Source organism: Thunnus maccoyii, chromosome 16, assembly GCF_910596095.1.
Source record: "Thunnus maccoyii chromosome 16, fThuMac1.1, whole genome shotgun sequence".
In the NCBI taxonomy this organism is placed as follows: Eukaryota; Metazoa; Chordata; class Actinopteri; order Scombriformes; family Scombridae; genus Thunnus; species Thunnus maccoyii.
Window position 1 is genome coordinate 4,803,105 of NC_056548.1, and position 11,705 is coordinate 4,814,809.

An 11,705-nucleotide genomic window follows, 5' to 3' on the forward strand; every position below is an offset into this window, starting at 1 on the left:
TATAAACAGATGATGACTAATTACAGTAAAACACGGTTGTAATAATATAAAATATGTCTTCATAGGAGAAGTTACAATTGCTGACAAATACTGTACATTATTAAACACTTAAAGATGTCCTTATATCTGCACACAACTACGTTATAATGTGTTATAAACATTTATCAAATGTTAACAAAGTGCTTATAAATGCTAAATAAACTTTTATAGATGCAGCGACACTGACGTTTTATTTTACTGTTGAATTAAAGCTCAAAGAATGAATGAAGTGTCTTTAAATTTGTGACAGTAGGGAGGATATTTTATAAAAATAGTTGTAATTGACAACAACAACTTTAATAAGATTAGTGGGATGTTTGTCTCAGTCTCTTCACCCATGATGCAGCCATTAAAAGACAACATTTCATATACAGAAAAAGAAAAATACAAATGAGTTAATAAATAACAAACAAGGTACTAAAACCATTTCAAATACATAAATATACAAAGATGTTAATAAATAAGTAACATACAAAGGTTCTAAAAATACCTAGAAAACAATCACATCAATAAATGTATCATGTGTTTTTAATTGGTGTCCTCAATGATAAAAATCTTCTCCTTTGACTTCAGTGGACTTGATTAAGCTACAGATGGATATTTGCTCTGATCTCTCAGTTCTGGTTCAGAAAGTCTTGATTATCACATCATGAAAACACCAATATTTCATAAATATAAGAGCTCCTCTCAGAGCTTAAATGTCTTTTTATTCCACAAGTTAACAACCCTGTTTGTGTTTGTCGTAATAACTCCAAATAATTTCCACCATGTGGACACTTGTCAGGTGTATCATTTATTACAACAAACCACAGTAACAATTTCTACACACTGTATTCAGGCTCAGATGCAAAGATGAACTTAGATCATTCAGCTGAAAATCAATAAAACAATAAATTAATTTTTCCACAAAGACTGAAGAAACAGTTGCACCTTAGTCGCTGTCATCACAGTTTAAGGGTCAGCGGCTCTCTGCAGGTCAGAACGCTCTGACACCAAGACTTTACGACAGAGCCGTTAAACTGAGCGGCCGTCGCGCGGATGCGGCCAAAAATAGGCGACTATTTATCACCCACAATATACCAGACCGAGACTACATATGTGTCACACAGCAGCAGCAGCAGCAGCCTGCAGAGAGGACTGACCTGCTTTTAGGAAGAGCTGCCTGGTCTGCAGACTGTCTATAGGTCACTGAGTGTTATGTCACTTTATTTTATAACAGGTGCAGAGTTGTGTAATAATGCTTTACGGCTCCGGATCAGTTTGTAGTCTAGTTTTACAGCAGTAATTCAACATACTTTACATAAGACATGATGGACATTAAGACACAAGACACTGTATAAAAGGACACATATTTATATTTACATACATAAACTCAATCAGCAGATTCAATATTTCCTTCTGACATGAAACAGAGTCAATAAATCAAGTCTCACAAAATACAAAATTTCAAGTTAAAGTTGACAGACAGGCAGGAATCCAGTAAATATCAATATTTGCACTTTGTACAGTTTTAGCCAAATTGGTTGAAAGCCAAAAAAATCCTGGAAATGCCAACTAGTATCACTCTGTTTTTTTTGTTTTTTTGGGTTGTTGATTGTAAGTTTTCAGCGTGTTCAGCTCATTCTCAGCCCAAAGGTTGACGATAATGTCTCCACATGTGGGAAATGTCACGCCTGAGCACACACACACACACACAATCACACACACACACACACACACACCAAGGTCACTTGGATTTTCTCTGACGCTGGCGTGTAAAGTTCAAAGTACGCTGCACATCTGCTGTGTGTCACACATGCCCGCATGGCTGCAGTCTCTGGCATATGAAGTATTTTCACCACCATGTCACCAGTTTAAACGTGTAATATGACCTCTGCATAGCACTGCTGCAACATTAAGTCTATAAAACGTGACTCAAAGTGAAAGATCATCAGTCCAAAACCCAAATCTTCACGCTTCAGTTTTGTCCTCTAGTTGCTGCCGTTCTCTCGTCTCTTTCTGACATTTTTCTCTTGTTCTCTTGTTGTCCCCCAGCAGGAAGTAGAGAACTTCAAGAAGCTGAACATCATCAGTAAAGATGAATTTGAGAATCTCACCCCTAAAATGCCCGTTGAACCAAACCAGGAAGTCCCACCTCCTCCCATGCAAGGTGGGTGGACGAAGCCGCCGCTGAGCATCCTGTGTGGTGTTTCTGCGGTTCAACCACACCCTTCTCACACTTAGTAAACACGTCTTGTTCCATTTTCTGACCACATCTGTGAAGAAAATATATCATATTACTGCTTGAGATATTTAGAGAAATTAAAAAATTTGACGTCATGTGATCATAAACACGGGAAATAATCTAGTAAAGTGTATAAACAGCATAAACTGATGTTATATTTGTGTTTTCAGCCGACAGCGGAGCAGAATTGGCTCGCTCTCTTCCCACAACGGTCCCGGAGTCTCCCAGCGCTCACCAACCCCGAACCCCCAGAACGCCACGGACCCCCGGACGCCAAGACCCGAGCAAGACCCCCCGATTCTACCCCGTCATGAAGGAGAGCGGCCCCATCGACGGACAGGTGATGACACGGACCCGCATCAACATCTCGTTATGTTCCGGTTCATTAGAGGAACAGTAGCAGGTTGAAGATGATGCTGGTCAACTGTGATCGTTTTCAGACATTTTATAAGAAAAAATGTCCGAATTCTTTGATTCCAGCTTCTCAAATGTGAATATTTTCTAGTTTATTTAGTCTTCTATGATAATAAACATAATATTTTTAGGTTATAGATGGTTGGTCAGGACTTTAGGAAACATTGATTTGACATTTTTCACCATTTTCAGACATTTTATCGACCAAATGACTTATTGATTAATTGAGAAAACAATAAAAGAAACTCATTTATTTTGAAAAACATGATCGTTAGTGGCAACCAAAGTGTACTGAGCTCCTCCCAGGTGTTAAAGAGGGGAGCAATAAGAATAGAAAAGTGTGGTATGAAGAGATAAAAACCAGGCTGTAAGAGAAATTAAAGTTTTAAACAATAAATTCAAGCTTTACTTGAAGAGACGAGTCTGAGAGGAAGCAGAAGTATTTCAGACTTTTTTCAGACTCTCCTCTAATATTTTGTGAAGTGAATTACTGGATCATTTTACCTCTTTAGATCAGCTTATGGTTAAACTGGTCACAGTAACGAGGGGTCAAACAGATTAGAAACCACAGTGTTCAAGTTTCATCTTTCACTTCCGCTTTGTTACTTTATTAAATTTCCTTCCGGCTTTGAGCAGCTGAGTCTGTTTAACAGTCTGATCTGATTTACATTGTGATAAATTAAAAAAAAAAAAATAGTTTTATTGTCTAAACTATTGATATCAGAGAAACTGTCTCCATAATAAAGCTGCAGTCACATGATCATCACACCATAAAATCACTGTATCATTTACTGACCTGCAGTTTAAATATCTAGTGACTCCTGGATTACAGTCTGGTGATCAGACAGATGTTTATTTAAATAGTTTGTGTATAATAGACTAGAATCAGCCTGTAAGTAACCTCTTTGCATTTCACCCTGTTGTTGAGTTTTTCCTGGTTGAGCTCAGTGCAGAACTGAGAACAGTTTCTATATATTGAACCTGTTTCATTATAATAACTGCCTGTCATGTGTTTACATGGTTAAACTGACAAAAAGGGTCAAATAACAGTAGTTTTCACCTGCTCCAGTTGCATTTAACGTCCTCATTTCATCATTTTGGAAATCAACATTGAGTCAAAATGACTTTAACATCATGTTCAACCAGTAGAGCTGCAACAATAAACCATTTAACTAATCTTTTGATGATCAATATCTGGTTTTAGCTTCTCACATGTGATGATTTGCTACCAGCAGATTTATTGATATTGAAATTAATCATAGAAAACATGCCCTGCAGCCAGAAGGTTACAGATTTAAGTGCTCTAATGTCGTGGCGAGCAGCTCTGTGAAACATGAATTTTCAGGAATCTGTCTTTTTGCGGTTTTCTGTTCCAGACGCCGAGGAAGAAGAAGACTCGCCACAGTTCGAACCCCCCGCAGGAGGCTCACATCGGCTGGGTGATGGACTCACGTGAACACCGACCGCGCTCCGCATCCATCAGGTCCGACCGCCGCTTCTACTGCAGCTTCACTTCTTCATTGTCTGATGACGCTGCCTTTCGGTTATGAATCTCGGACGAGCAAAAGAAGAACACAAACTCGTCGTTTCCTCCTTTCACTCTGTTATATCTCAGTTGGTGTTAATCTGCTCGACGTTACTGACCTTTATTCACTTCTCATGTGCTTCATATAGCAACAATTACAGATTAGTAGGTTGGTAAAAGTGATCTAATTTTGGCAATAATTGCTTGACAAGTGGATCAATTTCACAGTAACAGGATCCTTGAAACGTTTGTTTTTTTCTGTACATTAATATATGTATATAAATGATGAATAACTCAGTAGTTTGTAGTTATTGCTGTTACTGCACAAAACACTGGCATAGCAGTAAGATTACAACTAATAATTATTTTCATTATGGATTGATTTGCTGATCATTTTTCCAATTAATCGATTCATAGTTTGGTCTAAAACTGTGAAAAATGGCGTCTAAAGCCCAAAAATATTTCATCCAATAATCCACAAAATCATATAAAAACAGAGAAGCAGCAAATCCTCTGAGAGTCTCAGACAACCAACAAATATTTGCTGTTTTTTCTTGATAAATAACATAAATAATTACTTGATTTATCAAAGTTTTAGACATTAATTATCTGTTGACGGTCTCAGTGACGGGTGCGTAGGATCAAAAAGTCCATCGGCTAGTTGTTTAATTGTTTAGTTGTTTCAGCAGGTCAGCTGGTAAAATAAACAAATGATAAGAATTTTATCAGGTTTTCTGTTTATGCATCAATTAAAATATGCCTTGATTGGAGCGGGATGTCTTTAGTATGTGTAGTAAATAATAATGTTTTCTACTCTGCCACTCAAACATCTCCTCCTCCTCCTCCTCTTCCTCCTTCCTCCTGCAGCAGCTCCAACGCCTCCCCATCAGAAGGAGCCCCGCTGACAGGAAGTTACGGCTGCACCCCTCAGTCGCTGCCCAAATTCTGGCATCCATCCCACGAGCTGCTGAAGGACAACGGCTTCACCCAGCAGGGATACCACAAGTACCGCCGACGGTGCCTTAACGGTACGAAGCCTAAAAGATACAAACCTGCTTTTTTTTTTTTTACATCATCACATAATCACATTTTTTAAGGTTTGAGTTTGTAGTATCAGGCTAAGCCGTTTTTTGTGATCTTTCAGAGAGGAAACGGTTGGGGATCGGCCAGTCTCAGGAGATGAACACTCTGTTCAGGTTCTGGTCTTTCTTCCTGAGGGACAACTTCAACAGGAAGATGTATGAGGAGTTCAAACAGTGTGCGGTGGATGATGCCAAAGAGAACTACAGGTGAGGACGACTGCAGGTGGAGCTGCAGGTTAAACGGCAGTATGTTTCTGTGCTGCAGGTTGTTGAAACACAAAAGAAATGTACATAAACCAGATTTTAATGGAGACAAGCAAACAGGAAACATGAATTGCTTCAGATACGTATCTGACCCACAAAAACTGCATCTTTAAGCCCTAAAGTCCCCTTTTATTGACATGCAGCCCTTGAAGATCAAAGCTTGTCTGAGTATGAAAACCTTGTTCCTGACTGTCAGTTATTAGTGAAAATACTGAATATTAATCATGATATTTACTGATTAAATGTTAGAAAAGCATCACAACTTGCAAGAGTACAGAAGCACGTTGCATTCACCAAAATAAAAAAAAAGATGTTTCCCCCGTTATGACAAACTTATAATTAGTGCAGTCGTAGGAACTGATGAGGTCGTAGTGTTCATCGGGACAGTTAAGAAGCGACACACAGTCTGTTAGTTAAATGCTAGCGGCCATGTTTTTGTGTTGAGTGTGATAAATGTGCAGTAATAAAGAGAGATATCTGTCTTTACATTTTTTTAAATTAATTGTTTTATATATAAAATGTCCAAAAATAGTGAAAAATGCTCGTTAAAATTTCTTTTTTAGATAGAAAGAAATTGAAAAGACACTCAGTTCACTATCATTTGTACACAAAAATCCTCACAACATCATCTTCAGACCAGATAATATTTGGCATCGTTGCTTTAAAAAATGACTGAAACCATTAATCAATTATCAGAATAGTTGCAGGTTAGTTTTCTGTCGATCGACTAATTGTTGTAGCTCTACAAACAACAACAACAACAACAACCAACATCAATCAATCGATCAATAAAAACGCTGCTGTGTGACCTGCTACAGTGCACACTGTTTCATTTGATTGTGTTGCCACGGAAACAGCTCGGATTTACTTGGCTGCAAACTTGCTCCTGTTTGAAACGTTGAAACGGTCAATAAGAGCTGATAACAACAACCTGATCAGCTGATCATCAGACAGCATTTCTGTCTTTATTTACTTATTTATTCAAATATCGACTCTCAAATCGTCGTTGTGTAATCTGGAGTCAAATTAGTCGCTGACATCAACATCGATGACCTCACAAGGTGTGCTGTTCTCGTTATTATGAGATATTAAGTCATAATTAGGAAAAACATCTCAAATGTTTTTCTTTGCAGTGACGCCGTTTTCAGATTTTTCTCAAAATATTCAATTTAAAATGATATAAAAGCAACAAATCCTCACATCTCAGAAGCTGAGATCAGCAAACATTTAACGATTAACTGATCAAGATTGTTGTCAATTAATTCCAAATCACTTTAATCTGATATTTATTCATTGAAAGCTGTTGCTATTGTTAGTTGGTTAAAAAAACAAACAAACACTCCCAAAAGTTTTCACTATTATCTTGTTCACCATCCACTTTTTATCTTTTGCAGCAGGTTTTACTGCAGTTAAACCTCCACATAAACAAGAGTTTAGTAGTTTTGACCTGTGGTGACAGTCTGCTCACCTCCAAACAGGTGCAGGAAGGCTTTAATTCCTAAGAGTCCACATTCTTCTCTGTGTAAACTTGACTAATAGTCAGGTTCCTGATCCCTGGGTGTGTCCCTGCAGCTGCCGGCGGCAGCAGCAGCAGCACTGCGCCTGCCTTCAGCCGACAGCAGAGGGTTAACAGGGGAGGCTGCCCTTCGTTGCAACATCGCTTTTGTATTTGCCAGAAGCTCCTTCACACACCTGCCAAACCCACATTCTCATCTATATGAGTGGGCGGCACAGTCCTCTCCGTGTGATTTGTAGACTCAGGTTGTATGTGTGTGTGTGTGTGTGTGTGTGTGTGTGTGTGTGTGTGTGTGTGTGTGTGTGTGAGAGGAGACACTGACAAACCCCATCAGCTGTTTATGCTGCAGATCACATCGACCAGTCTGTCCGGTTCCTCCGTCGGCTAAATTAAAGCTATTAATAATCCTCACGACAAAGCCTCTACTGTTGGGAAATGTTGGAAGCACATGTGGGGAAATGGCTGGTACACTGGTGTAACAGTTGCATCATAAAACATCCTGTTTGTGTAAATATGCTCATGTTTTCAGACCAGATTTGAAGCTGAATGCAACTTGTTTTTAAGTCAGAATGCAGGTAAATATTTGTCCCTCCCTCCCTCCTCCTCCCTCCTCCCTCCTCCTCCTCCTCCTCCTCCTCCTCCTCCTCCTCCTCCAGGTACGGGCTGGAGTGTCTCTTCAGATACTACAGCTACGGTTTGGAGAAGAGATTCAGGTTAGATCTGTTCAAGGACTTTCAAGAGGAGACCCTCAAGGACTTTGAAAAAGGTAATTAACATCCTAAACGACCTGCCACCTTCACTGGATTACCAATATTATCCAGAATAAAATCACATTTAACAGTTTCACCATAATAAAGTCACATAAACTGGAAATATTACAAATATTTGCCCTTTTTAAACCTACTTGACCTGAAGTGAAAATGTACTTCCCAGAGGCTGAATGTGTTAGTTGTATTTCAAAAAAAAAAAAAAAAAAAAAAAGAGGGGGGGGTGGATTAAGGTCGATTTCGCAACCTATTTCAACACTGCGAGTGAGTCGCTGGAGCAGAATGGAGGACTGCCAGTTAAGGCCTCAGCCACTTATTTCCAGCTGAGTTATTTCGGTGCCCAGTAAAACGTTTCTCATTCAAAACCCCCTCAGACTGGAGGCCGATCTGTCACAGAGATGTGGCAGAGAAGGCGTCTACAGACAAAGACTAAACAGAACGAGTCTGGTCCACCGTCGCCACCACATACTGTATTAACGAGACATAAACACTTACGGTAATTAAAACACTAATTAAGGCGTTTTTTTTTTTTTAATCTTAAAGCATTAAACTCATCATGGACAGTTTTTTAAAAAGGCTCAAAATCCATTGTCAATGTCTTCCTTGTCGCCTACATTACCCACAATGCAACTCCAAACAGTTCGGTTGGAGATTCAGGTGTGTTATGCTAGTAGCAGCTAATGTAGCCTGGTGCTGCTAGCCTCCAGCAGAGATGAGGAGCAGCTACAGCTTCCTGGCTCCACACCTCCGGATTGTTTTCATTTTTGTCTTTATCCCCAACTGTCTGGACGCACAAAAGGCACAAATGTAGTTCTCCCCAACACCTGGAAATACCTGGAAGTTTGCCTTTAAAGCAGCAATCCTGCAGCATTTAAACTGTGGAAAAAACTATATATAGTACAAACAATATGGCTTTAGGACATGAAAACTATAGCTGTGTCCAGAATCACTCTCTATTTATTTTATAGCTTATATTTGGCATTAAATGAGCTGTGGAATGTAATTTTTGTATTTCCGCTAAACAGTGTCGTTGTGTTTTCCTGTCTTGCAGGTCAGCTGTACGGACTGGAGAAGTTCTGGGCCTTCTTGAAATATTCAAAGATGAAGAACCAGCCCATCGACCCGAAGCTGCAGGAGCATCTCTCCAAGTTCAAGAACCTGGAGGACTTCAGGGTGGAGGTGAGCGTCCATGTCCGCAGTGATCGAGGAGAAACCGTTAACGATTAATCTGTTAGTCGTTTGGTCCATAAAATATAAGAAAATGGTGAAAAATGTTGATCGCTGTTGCTGAAAACCCAATGTGCAACCTCAAATGTCTTGTTTTGTCCCGACCAAGGACACAGAAACCAGAAAATATTCACATTTAAGAAGCTGGAACCAGAAATTTTTGCTTTTTTTCTTTTTAAAAAAAATGACTCAAACGATTAATCAACTGTGAAAATAGTTGTCAGTTATTAATTTTCTGTCAATTGACTGATCATCTAATTGTTGCCACTTTAACGTCCAAACAATCTGTGATAAACTCCATTTTACAAGGAGGAAGTTGAATAAAATGAGACCTTTCTGACCTTTCACCTCTGTGTGTCCGCAGCCCCCGATGGGAGAGGAGGGAGGCAGGAGGAGACGCCACTCATCCTCGGCCGGGGATGAAGGGAGGCGTCGGCGACATCCTTCCAACACTACCTCAAAGCCCACACAGGCCTCCAAATCCTCCAGCAACACCGCCGCCGCCGCCGCCTCGGCCGCCACCACCACCACCACCACAGCTCAGCCCGCCGCCTCCACCTCCACCACCTCCGCACAGAACACGGCCAAAGACAGCGCCCAGAAAACCACCACAGCTGCACCCGCCCAGGGGAAGAAGACGGAGTCCGGTGCGGGGAAGAAGGAAAGTGCTGCACCAAATAAATGAAGCTCCCTCCTCTGTGAGGGGGTTTGGATAGTAGAGATGTAGAGCGGCGGCGGCGGCATCGCTCTTGAGCTCGGCGTTCGCTCTTTTCAGCGGCAAACTGTTTGGGTATGAAGAGAGACTGAACGTGGTTGACTTAATTTGATTGTTATCAGTGCATTTCATTTTAAAGCAAGCATAGGCAGTGAGCTTGAATCTGTGCGCCTGACAGCTCGTAACGTTTACAAAAACACACAAAAAAAAAAACACAAAAAAAAAAATGCATTCCCTGCATTTTGCCTTTTTTATCCTCTCAGATGCCAAACTCACGTCAACACGCGCGTTGATCTCCACAATCTGTAAGCGGCTCTCATCCGTAAAGAGCGTCGAACTGTGATTCTTAGCTTGCCAAGATAAAGAGATCCTGCAAGACAGTCCGTGTGCCTTAATCTGATTCACCAGGACGACAGGATCGGTGACAAAAAATAGTCCCCAAATTTTGTATTTTTTCAAAGTCTTCCCAATTGATTTTTAATTTGGGGTTTGAATGTGTTTTTAAACTGACATCACACGCAGGTTGGTTTTTTTCCGTTCTTGAGACACGAACAGCTCTTCTGTTTTTCATCGTGACAATCAGCTGCAGTCGTAAAAAAAAATTTTGAAGGACTGACCTCGAGGCTGCTGCTAGATGACAGATGTGCCCTGATGTTTTTCAAGTCAGACTTAAAAGTTAAGCTTGTTTTTTTTTTTTAAATCCAAACCTGCAGAAATAATGAGGAATTTATCTGGGAAGCTTTACTTTTAAAGTCCCGTTTTACACCCAGAGATAGTATAATTTATTGTTTTATTTTTGTTTTTATTTTTCCATTTACTTGATTGATGGAATAGTCTTAGGTAATCATTGCAGTTTTTAATGGCTTTTTTGCGATTGAATATATATATGAAAAAAAAAAATGTTTCTGCTGGAATTATGGGTGTGAGCTAGCAACATAAAACTACAGTATATTTTAGCTTGAAGTTTACTTCATATTATGTTTGAGGCTTGGTGCTCTAGAGCACTTTAATCGTTAACTTTCCTTCTTTCATCAATGGACTTAAGAGGTTTTAGAGTTGAATTTTAAAGAAAAAAAATGTAAATACTATAAAAAATCATTTGCTATTCAATTATTCATTTTAATTTTGACTTTTAAGAAGTGATTTGTTTTATCGGTAGTGTGGTTTTGAGTGTGTTTTAGGATAAAGCTGCATGTTAATGCCGGAGTCTTGAAATGTAAAATGCAAAAAAATATAAAATAACAGTTGATTGTATAAATGTGTGTTTGTGTGATTTGTCCTGCTTTCTCTCCTGAGTTAGAGCAGCAGGTTTCTGTCTCCTCTACCTGTTGTAGATGTTTGATATTTTCTGCTGTTGCTGAGGGCGACTCATTGAGCCTGATCAGCAGGTTTTTTTTGTCACAGCTGTCTTCAGTCAAATTAAAAAGCCGTTTGATCTTAATCAGCTGTAAATCTAAAGTAAGTTTCGTTCCACTCAGTGCGTTTCACCCGTTATCACCTCCAGCACTATAAACAAACAGCTAAGTTGAAAGTGTTTACATTGTCCAAGTAGCAGATAACAGCTGGATAAGGAGAAGAACATTGGAGAAATTAAAGATAGAGCAGAAAAACAGAAACAGTAGACATAATAATCTCTAATTTAGAAAGTTTGTGATCATAATGATACCAAATAATGTCTAATACAGAAGAAAGTGGCATTCGTAGTTATAGAAAAGTCAATTTTTGCTTTAAAATGCTGTATTCTTGCTACCTAAACATTATTTCACACCATTTAAAAACACGAACAGATGAGCAAAGAGACCTCGGTTATAACATCAAGTTTCTGTAAATATTTGAGGAAGTTAAAGAAAAGACAATATCTGAACTCAAGGGTTAATTCTGGTTTTACCATAATTAAGAACACGTTTGCTTCACTACGGGTCCCAGTGGAGG

The 11,705-nt window shown here is 39.4% G+C and overlaps 1 protein-coding gene across 8 annotated transcripts in view; it reads left to right on the forward strand.

Moving 5' to 3' along the window:
* The window catches only part of larp1b (La ribonucleoprotein 1B), a 33,525-nt gene extending 22,498 nt beyond the window's left edge, over positions 1 to 11,027 (forward strand). For 6 of the 8 annotated variants that reach the window (XM_042387847.1, XM_042387851.1, XM_042387852.1 and 3 more), the window contains 8 exons: positions 2,074 to 2,188; positions 2,434 to 2,603; positions 4,054 to 4,160; positions 5,070 to 5,230; positions 5,347 to 5,491; positions 7,721 to 7,830; positions 8,883 to 9,010; positions 9,423 to 11,027. In XM_042387847.1, the coding sequence (XP_042243781.1) occupies positions 2,074 to 2,188; positions 2,434 to 2,603; positions 4,054 to 4,160; positions 5,070 to 5,230; positions 5,347 to 5,491; positions 7,721 to 7,830; positions 8,883 to 9,010; positions 9,423 to 9,743 (1,257 nt within the window). In that variant the 3' untranslated portion in view covers positions 9,744 to 11,027. The remainder of the gene's footprint in view (positions 1 to 2,073; positions 2,189 to 2,433; positions 2,604 to 4,053; positions 4,161 to 5,069; positions 5,231 to 5,346; positions 5,492 to 7,720; positions 7,831 to 8,882; positions 9,011 to 9,422) is intronic. The other 2 variants (XM_042387849.1, XM_042387854.1) reach the window with 1 other exon arrangement.
* Positions 11,028 to 11,705: the final 678 nt, after the last annotated feature.